Below are 9507 nucleotides of genomic sequence, written 5' to 3' on the forward strand. Positions count from 1 at the left end.
ACATGATTATCACATTTCTGCGGATGCAAGTAGAAAATGACAATCCTGTAGAAGGCTGGCTGTCATCACACTGCACTTCATTAATTGCAATTTCACAACACAGTGGAAACAGCACAGGCTGGATTACCTAGTGTGAATGTGACATTAATGCACACTCAAATGCATGCACATACAAGATAAAAACAATGGTAGAGAAAAAAAAAATATGAAAGAATGAAAATTTATTCACACATTCCATAATATTTACACTATTTAGAAAATGCACCAATGGTCCTCCTCTGTTAAACTTCCGCAACGCCCTGGTTGTCCTTCGCCCTGCAAATGTTTTGCAGAATTTATACATTTAGTCAGCCACACAATGGCTTACATTCTTCCAAGTCTAGATGTGATTTAACATAAAAACATTAACATAAAAATAGCTATGCATGTTGAAGGGGTACAACAGCTGTGCCAATTACGCGAATTTGATACAATTCCCCGCTTTTGCGCCGAGCTGCCAAAACCATATTGCGCCACGCTGCGCCAAAATGCCAGACGAGCCTCCAAATTTTCTCAGTCTCTTTCTGTACATGCATGTTGCAAGCAGATGAATATGGCCAAGTTTCTCTTAAAAAAAGGGGGGGGGGGGAGTCCTTTGACACAAAGAACACACTTATCTTACCGCTTGGCAAGCTTCTCAATATCTGAAAGCTTCTCAACAATGAAGTGGTTCATCTGTTTGACTGCCAACGGCAGTACTCCTGCAGGCACGCCTTGATGCTCCAGACGTGCTCTGTAGCAGTCTGAAACAACAAAAATTATCAATAAATAGCCTTGAAGAAACCAGCTGCTTAAAGAACTAATAGCATCGATATTACTTTAAGAACACAAAAGTTCAAAATTGAACTTTTAGTCATATTTCTTGATGCAATGAAGTGTTATATGCTGAATGGCCTAGAATATGCCTTAGCAGCACAGGCTTGAACAATACAGAAAGCATTCTCCAGTTAGCAAAAGTGTTCCGTTCCAGCATTTATTAGAAAAAGGAAACTGCGAACTTAGCGTGCACATGCACAAAAATAATCTAAAAAAGTAACATTTCACAGCTCTCCACTCGCACCATGTAACTGTGTGGATTTATATAGTGCAGGAAGAAAGCAGAGAACACTATTTCTTTTTTTGTCATTTTTTATGAAAGAGATATAAGTTATGATGAAAAAAATGCTGGCAGTCTACACACTAGCTCTATTGTTGGCTTTTCTTTTTTTCGACTATCTTTTTGAACTACCAGTGCATTTAAGAGACTTAAGACTTTCACCTGCCTGCACTCCTGACTAAAACAAATGAATTTAATAGTAAGTAAGAGGCAAGGTGTTGGGTCACATTTTTACAACTACATAGTTTATGTAAAATTGTGTTCATAACTGAAGTCAAAGCAGACAGTAAAGTTTGTAGTGGCTTCAAAATAGACTCAATTGCAACCGAGCTTTGCTGTGATTTCATGTACTAAGAATAAGATTGGTTCAATATGCATTCCAAGAGACTGTCTGCACACTTACCACGCATTACGTCCAACTTCCACGGTGTTAGGGGAGCCTTGCGTGGACGGTTAGGGTACCGTGGACAATGTTTTCCTGCATAACAGATATCCACAACAACGAATTCCCCCGTTACCAACTGACACACACTATGCTTTTGTATTATAACCAACCATGCAGGGAGCGCTCCTTAAGGTTGTCTTTCGACCAGATGGTGACTAGCAGGTCCTTGACAAATAAGGAATCCTTATGATGGGACTGCACATGTTCCCATGCACCTTTCTTGACCATAAGCCCTCGTCCAATGTCCACCTGCACGGAACATATGCATTCTGAAGGCATCCATGTGCAGTGCAACCTGTATTGCATATCATAAACAACAAAGGTCTATTCATTTCACCAGCACTTTGTCAGCCAGTTTTGTGGTGCTGCACTCTAGCATTCTTTCTATGAACTGCACATGGTGGTGTCAGCACCACAGTATTCATTGAGAGAAAGTGCAGCCTTTGTGCAAGACCAGTTTACAAAGTGCCTGCACCTTCTCAGTGAGGTTGTGCTGAATCCGCGCAGCACGAGATGGCTAAAACAGCAGCAGACAAGGCCAAGTGTATTCCTTAATATTTCTGTCCAACAAGTACGTTAGTGAAGTTGTTTTAGTAAGTTGTGTTGCTGACAACGAAATTCATTTTTTTTGGTTGTTCATAAGTTCTGCTTAAAATTTACACATATCTATAATGATCACTGAACTCTTTTTGGAATGTCTTGCTCAGCTGTGCAGAGACAAACTTCTATGACAAGTAATCTATAATGCTCAATCTTGCTTTATATTATTTTAACATGCTTTCAAAAGAACAGTTGTTTGTAATTTGGACAGCTGCACATTATTGACATTCCAGATAGAATACCATTGTTTCACTGTCATTCGGTTGCGGATTGGATGAACCTGGGCGAAGGGCTCGCTCTGTCAAGGTGTCTTGTAGATCCTCAGACACGGAGGGGCTCGACTGGCTGCCATCCATGATCCTTTTCATAATTCTGCAGCCTGCATTTATACATGAGGTGCCGTGCTGTTTGCATTGCCCAGAGAGGAAAAAGAGCTGACAAAATATTTTCATTAAATTTCATCAAACAGCTGTAAACAATAGCCATTTGCAGTCTAAACTCGAAATATCTTCACTTAAAGACTGCCGAACGTTTTATGGTAACAAGCTGTACACACTGCTAAATGTCAGAAGAATGGCATTAATGCTTTCACAGCACAAAATCAGTACAATGAAGACATTTTCTGCTTCATACCTTTCATGTCTTCCAGTGCAGAAATAACCTTGTCCTGAAGCTCCATGTTCAGTCTTCTGAGTTGAGCCATCTCCCTGTCTTTTTCTTCATTTTGTTTTCGCAGTTGGCGAATGATGGTAGATTTTTTCTCTACCTGCTCTTCAAGGTTATCAATGGTTTCATGAGCCCCCTGAAGGCGCCCACTGTCCATTGCTTCTTTGTGGTGCTTTTTAGAATGTGGCCCATCTTGATTTTTCGCCTGCCTCTTCATATTTTCTTTCTTGCTTTTTAAAAGCTGAAGCAGGCGTGCCTCTGCACCACTTGTTGTTTTGTTTTTCGTTTTTTCTTTGATAGGGCTCTGGGCGAAAATAGAAAATAACTTGTTACACACTGTTTACACAAGTGTTGACAGGACCTTTTGTAGGAGGTTTAGATAATAATTTACCTCCGCTTCATTCTCGTAGTCCGAAGACGCCGGCGAATAAACCCTCTTCGGAATACGCGTTCTCTCTCTGGCCTCTGTCTCCGCGAAGTCCTCCGATTCTGGAAAACGTGAGGGCGGATTGCAACATTAACATTTACTGAGTTAGTGTCACATCATCCTCTGACGCGTGCACATTTCACGATCTCTAGCATGCACTTTTATTAGTTTTATTGCATTGTAAATTAACCATCGAACCTCGTGTGAATGCTTAAGTACCGTTGTAACACAACGTCATATGCCGCGAGCGAAATAGTAGCGTATAGACCTTGTCATTAGGTATAAAAGCTGCAGTGCCACAAACAAAGGCGCGTCCTACCGCAAAAGGGCCTTATATACTCCAGGCTGATATACCCGACGCTGTTGGTATCTCTCTGCGGCCAGGTAAATACCAGCGTCATCTCCGTAGAGTTTTCAGGTATATGCATAAATTAATAATGACACCATACTTATTTGCGATTGCACGCGGTAAATTAACAAAATGAACTATGCTAGTGGAGATTATCGATAAAATACTTTGTAGTTACTAACGGTGAACAGTGCTTAGCAGTCAGCCAGGCCAAAGAGAATGCATTTCGCCGGCAACATATCAAACAAAAGCAGGCTTACCTCCCAGTGCCAGAATCCGGGCCCTATAGTAATCGCTGTCTCCACTGTCGTCCGTCCATTTGACTAAATAGAGGGATTTGGACTTGAAGTCTTGCTGGTGACGGGGGAAGAAATCTTTAACGTCTTCTATTGGCACCGTTCCAATTTTTTTATCATCTTCGTACCGGACTCGAACGTGGGTAATCATCTTGCAATGCTGAAGAAAACATCTACACACGTGCGCTACAGCTGGTCAAACGCTGGTCGCACACAGCAAGCAACAAGGGTCGACCGCAGCTGCGGATCTGATAGTTTGTCAATGAAAATGTTATTCTTCATTATAAGTAAACAAAAAATCAGAATAATTTTAAAAGTATTTTTTTACTTTTATAATGTTTGTTTAACGCTACGCTGTTTCAATCAATTCACATGCAGACTGCTGGCTGCAGGGTGTCTATGCAATATGGCAGCCGCTGTGGCCGCAGGCAGCCGGTGCACATTGTCCTATCGCTTACATCGCCGTTTCTGTACTTCGTGTCCCGGAGTGAAATAAGCCGTCTTGTTGCTTCAAGACCTCGCGATGGAGCGCGGTCCGAAGAAAAGAAAGAGAGGACCCTACAAGACTTATTTAAATCCCAAGTCTCAGTTCCAGCTACCAAGGAGCACCGCACGCGCTTGCCCGCCGACCGTAAGTTCTGATCATTTTCAACATGGATGGGCACTTTCGATCGGGGTTTTAGCTTGATCCGGGCCCTGCTGGTATCAGATCAGCGGTTGTCCACAACATTAATCTGCATGTTGCTCAACGACTTCGATCGTTGCGCCGTGTTTTACGGTCTTCCTTTTTACCACCCTTTATAGTTCTGCCCGCGAATGATCGAATGTGCTCGGCCGTGTTAAATTGCTATTTTTTATCAGTGCATTTTCTTTTTCATTAATTTAGCGCAGCAATTTAAGTCCAAATCTCATTATTTTCTTCTAGGGTGCCAGCCCTAGCATGCCTTCTTCGAGTGATGAGGCAGACAGCGACACTGAAAGGGCAGATCCACCAAGTCGAACAACATCACTGAAGAGCCGGAATAGTCACATAGCTAGTCCGGGCTCCGAACGTCCGGAAAGTGAAGAAGATTTCCCCGAGTCCGATAATGAGCCGGTAAATTGAGCTGGTAGTAGAATGCTACGAGAACTATTGTTTCTATACGATAAACCGTTTACTATATCGGCGCACTTGTTCTATCACAGGTAACGTCAAGTGGAGGCCGGTTAGGCTCGTCAGCTGGCAGTGCTATGGAAGCTCCTGCTGCAGCCCCTGAAGCACAAGAGCAGAGGAACAGCGCTGATCCGTCACAGAAATTTCCTGCACGCGAGCCTCACGCCCCAGCAGATGAAGTTATTTTACTAAGGCTTATCAGTTAATTAGTAAGCATACACATGCTATTTTATGCTTATGTATTACGATGGGAAATTATAAATTTTGGTTGGTTTTTTTTAGGACTCTCCACTTCAAGACGGCATTGCAAGCCTTTCTGACGCAGATGATTCGTCACTGTTTGATAAGGATGAAGAGGTAACTTTTACACACTAGTTGCACTCTACAAATATGTGCAGCTGGAAGATTCACATCCACTAGAATAGCCTTGAGCAAGTGCATTGGCACTGTGGTTTTCTCTTGCATAATCAGTTCAAGACGAGTTATCACTTGGGACAATAAACTCTGGGAACAACCTGCAACAGGTTTTCAGACCATGTTCTTAACACTGTCTGTTGTCATGTAATTTACGTGCTATGAGTGAACTAGCACAGCTAACTAGAATAGGCAGATTGGGTTACTGTGGCACTAAATGCTTCTTTTTTTTTTTCTTCACAGGAAGCTTTTTCAAGTGACCATGCTTCACAGCAAGGTTTCCCTGGAGATTTTCTCACATTAGATGATGACATGGTGTGTTTGTTTTCACTGGAAATAACTAGATTTATGGTCAGGTTTTAAGGGCACTACTTTCACAGGCTCTTTTATGTACTGGAAAATGTCTGTGTAAATTGGGCACTGTTAAGAGGGACACGTAGCGGTGATTTGGTGAATGATTCATTTCAAGATCACTGGCTCTTTCATTTTAAAGAATATCTCACCAGTTGGTCTGTAAAAAGTTATCAGCCTAGCAGGCATGATATTTTGTACTGATCAATAACAGAGTTGTTTGCTCATATTCATTGGGCTTATCACGGTTCACTATAACTGAATTCTGTGATAGCTTCATTGACGAAAGCTTTTTTTTTTTTTACTTTCAGCAGCCTGCTGCAGATCCAGTGACAGAGCCTGATCCATCTTGCAAGGCACGCTTTGGAGACCTTTTTACACAACTTGTCACTGAGAAAGTGGTTCTTTCGAAGGGAGATATTCTCCTAATGGCACTAAAGCATGCTGTGAAGAATAATTTGACTCTTTTGGGTTTAACTAGCTTAATAGATTTAATTAACAGAATTTTTGATAAACCTATATTACCTCACTCACAGTATCACCTACATAAACTTTTTAGCGAAACTGGCACCACTATGACTTTTTTCTTTTTTTGTCCGAGATGCTTTTCGCATATTGGCAGTCTTGAGACAAATTCTTACTTGAAATGCTCGAAGTGCAGTCACACAACTTTTGTGTCTTCCCTTTCGGATGCCCCCTTTTTTGTCACTCTCGATGTGGAGTCGCAACTTCAAAGGCTACTTAAGGACTGTGATCTTCTTGATTTAACAAAGCCCCTTCCGACGAATGGGACATTTTCAGACATCTGGGATGGTACAATGTATCGTACTTTTGTAGCCGAATCTCAACACTGTGGACCAAGAATCAGTTTCTCGTTGAATGCAGATGGGACCCCGCTTTTCAAATCAAGTGGGACATCAATTTGGCCCATCCAGCTAATTGTTAATGAGCTCCCTCCACAGCAAAGAATGTCCAAATTGGTCCTGGCCGCATTGTGGTTCTGGAAAGAAAAGCCAAACATGGCACTTTTCCAAGGTACTTTTGTTGAGAAAATGAACGAGCTGTGTGAGAATGGCGTTGAATTACAACGTCAAGGAAGGGTTGAAAAATATAAGGTCTATTGTATCTGTTCAAGTGTAGATTCTGTTGCTAGGGCACCGATGCAAGGTGTAACCCAATTTAATGGGTATTTTGGATGTAATTGGTGTCTCCAAAGAGGTGAGAGAGCTGGCGGGGCAACTAAATACCCAGTTGAGGAAGTTGAACCCACAGAAAGAAGTGAGCTCCAAATGCTAAATGACATGGAGATTGCTTTGAAAGGGGGGGTGCCTGTGCAAGGAGTCAAAACAGTGTCACCGTTGATAAACCTGCCCCATTTTAACATAGTGTGGAGCTTTGTGCCAGACTATATGCACTGTGTCTTGCTGGGGGTAGCGCGCCAGTTCCTAGAATTGTGGTTCAATTCTGATAGTGCCTGTTCAATAAGCCGACATCAGCACATAGTGGACCGCAGGCTTATGTCTATTAAGCCACCAATGGATGTGAAGCGATTGCCGAGGCCGACAAAAGAGCGGAAATGGTGGAAGGCCAAGGAACTTGAGAGCTGGCTACTTTGTTACAGTGTCCCTGTTTTGCATGGCATTCTTGAGAAGCCATACATGCAACACTGGGCTTGCCTAGTTGAAGCCTTGCACATAATGTTGCAGCGTGCAATCAGCCCAACTGAGCTCACCATTGCCGAGGGGCTATTGTTGGAGTTTCATGTGCGTGCAGAACTGCTGTTTGGCAAGTCAGTCATGACATTCAACATGCACCAACTGACTCATATAGCAAAGAGTGTGCGCCACTGGGGACCACTTTGGGCACACAGTGCGTTCCCATTTGAAGCTGGGAACGGCAGCCTAAAAAAAGCTGTAAAAGCAGCTAACGGAATTCCCCATCAAGTCTGCCGAGTCCTACAGATGGAAAGCATGGTAGTAGAACTTCAACGGCAGGCTATCAGTCCAAGTGTAGCAGAGTACTGCTCGTCTTTTGATGGCACAAAAACGCAAAAAAGCGTACTTAGTAGTGGTGGCTACCGTTTTTTCGGACACGGTTCCCGACGTGCATCAGCAGGTTTGCAGCCATCTTTACATGACACTACCCTTGAGTTCACCAAATACAGAAGAATGTTGGCGAAGGGATCAATTATCACTGATAGCATGTATGCATCTAACAAGAGGACCAATAGCTCTGTTGTTGAACTTCAAAATGGGCATTTTGTTATTGTTGAAGAAATATACCATGGCAGCGACAACAAAGCATATATATCTGCAAGGAAATTAAGCTGCAGTCCAGTGATGTACAACTTGGTGGCCATGTCACATGTGCTGAAAGTAAATCACAAGGCAGCGAATACATCACTGGTCGAATGCTCTGAAATCAGAAAGGTGGTTGTGTTTGTGGAACTCGAAAGAGCTTCCTATGTATGCTTCCCTCCAAGTTCCTTTACATTGTAATGTATTTGAAGTGAAGAACCTATGCTGTGTAAGTTTTAAAGGAACCCTGTTTAGTGCACACTATGCCTCAAAACATGAGCGTTTTTTTATGTGAGTGGCCCTTGAAATGCCTTGAGGCGATCGACGTGAAATCGCCACCCGTGACTAGTTAGCTCTTCTAGTAGGCAAGATGTTTGTCATGATGACTCATACCATTGAAACAATTCCGTTTGAGTATATATAATGTATATAGTTCATCAAAAAGTATATAGTGAATCCAAATGTAAATTAATAAACATTGAGTATGTTATGTATATATAACATTGCCACGTCTATATATGGTAATAGAAGATTTGTACGGAGGATTCGCGGGTGACCTGATCATCTCCAAGCAAGCTCACCTAACATCATTCACTTTCTGGATATGGTGATGATTTTTTGTTTCACGATTATGTTTCAATGCATGGTGACAACATGGTGTACCTCATAAAAATTGTTCTTTAGAGCAGTCATGCCTGTGTAGCTCATGAACATACCAAGAAAATGTTTTTAAATGTGCAGTGAAAATGGTTATGTGTGGGCCCGCACATGAGAGCCTCCCCGGCTGCATATTTGAGACCACTGATATAGAGGGATTTATCGTGCTGTGCAGATTAAATTGATTGACCACATGGCTGTGACAAATTGTGAAATATCTGTCTGTAAGCCAGCTTGCTCTCTAGGTTTGATTGTTTTTGGAAATATTTTTTTTTCGTTAAAGTCTAGTGTTTTGCATATTGTATTAGGTATCTGAATATTACCGAAAAGAGATCGGTGGGTCTGAATTTCTTTAAATTTATTATGTCTCTTTTTGTGTGTATTAATGTTTTATATTTGCATTGTGTACTGAATGTTTTCCTATATTTATTCAGTGGGTGCTGTATTTTTTTTATTCTTACTGCTATTGTATTCTTTATTTTAGTGTGTGTGTCGGGGTACTGCAATATTACATGACGCTTTTTATTCTTTTTCATACAAGTTCAGTCTTGTACACTATGCATAGAATGTGTGCTTGTCATTCATACATAATTCATTGTGCCACTGTGAGCATCCTTAAAGGCCAACTCCAGCGATTTTTCGACCATGTCAAGGTAATGGTGTTTCTGTGTTCCTGAGACACTCTTGTCACGAGCCCAATAGCTGAAATGCTCAGGA

At 41.9% G+C, this 9507-nt stretch overlaps 2 protein-coding genes across 5 annotated transcripts; one reads left to right on the plus strand and one right to left on the minus strand.

Annotated features, from left to right (window-relative positions):
* Positions 1-204: 204 nt before the first annotated feature.
* On the minus strand, positions 205-4201 carry LOC119176369 (uncharacterized). Its single transcript, XM_037427619.2, has 8 exons — positions 3883-4201; positions 3238-3335; positions 2814-3150; positions 2423-2559; positions 1691-1829; positions 1539-1613; positions 662-782; positions 205-315 (listed from the first exon to the last, which is right to left on the minus strand). Exons 1-8 carry the CDS (start codon positions 4067-4069, stop codon positions 282-284), a joined length of 1128 nt encoding a protein of 375 aa, XP_037283516.1. The 5' UTR covers positions 4070-4201; the 3' UTR covers positions 205-281.
* Positions 4202-4292: 91 nt separating this feature from the next.
* On the plus strand, positions 4293-9112 carry LOC119185548 (uncharacterized). Of its 4 annotated transcripts, none has more exons than XM_037434523.2 (6): positions 4293-4549; positions 4844-5014; positions 5104-5280; positions 5354-5428; positions 5729-5800; positions 6148-9112. In XM_037434523.2, exons 5-6 carry the CDS (start codon positions 5798-5800, stop codon positions 8332-8334), a joined length of 2190 nt encoding a protein of 729 aa, XP_037290420.1. In that variant the 5' UTR covers positions 4293-4549; positions 4844-5014; positions 5104-5280; positions 5354-5428; positions 5729-5797; the 3' UTR covers positions 8335-9112. The 4 variants fall into 4 exon arrangements, 3 of the variants coding, with proteins under 3 accessions (XP_037290420.1, XP_037290421.1, XP_037290422.1); XM_037434524.2 differs by having other exon boundaries at positions 6151-9112; XR_012889196.1 differs by lacking the exon at positions 5729-5800 and having other exon boundaries at positions 4298-4549; positions 6148-6313.
* Positions 9113-9507: the final 395 nt, after the last annotated feature.

Source organism: Rhipicephalus microplus, unplaced genomic scaffold, assembly GCF_043290135.1.
Source record: "Rhipicephalus microplus isolate Deutch F79 unplaced genomic scaffold, USDA_Rmic scaffold_34, whole genome shotgun sequence".
Taxonomy (NCBI): Eukaryota; Metazoa; Arthropoda; class Arachnida; order Ixodida; family Ixodidae; genus Rhipicephalus; species Rhipicephalus microplus.

Bases quoted from the DNA above. Each gene is read 5' to 3' on its own strand.
- LOC119176369 (XM_037427619.2), bottom strand. From the start codon at position 4,069: ATGATTACCCACGTTCGAGTCCGGTACGAAGATGATAAAAAAATTGGA. The intron at 3,151-3,237 runs GTAAATTATTAT...ATTTTCGCCCAG, and splicing joins ACTACGAGAATGAAGCGGAG to AGCCCTATCAAAGAAAAAAC. The intron at 1,614-1,690 runs GTTGGTTATAAT...TCTGTTATGCAG, and splicing joins TAAGGAGCGCTCCCTGCATG to GAAAACATTGTCCACGGTAC.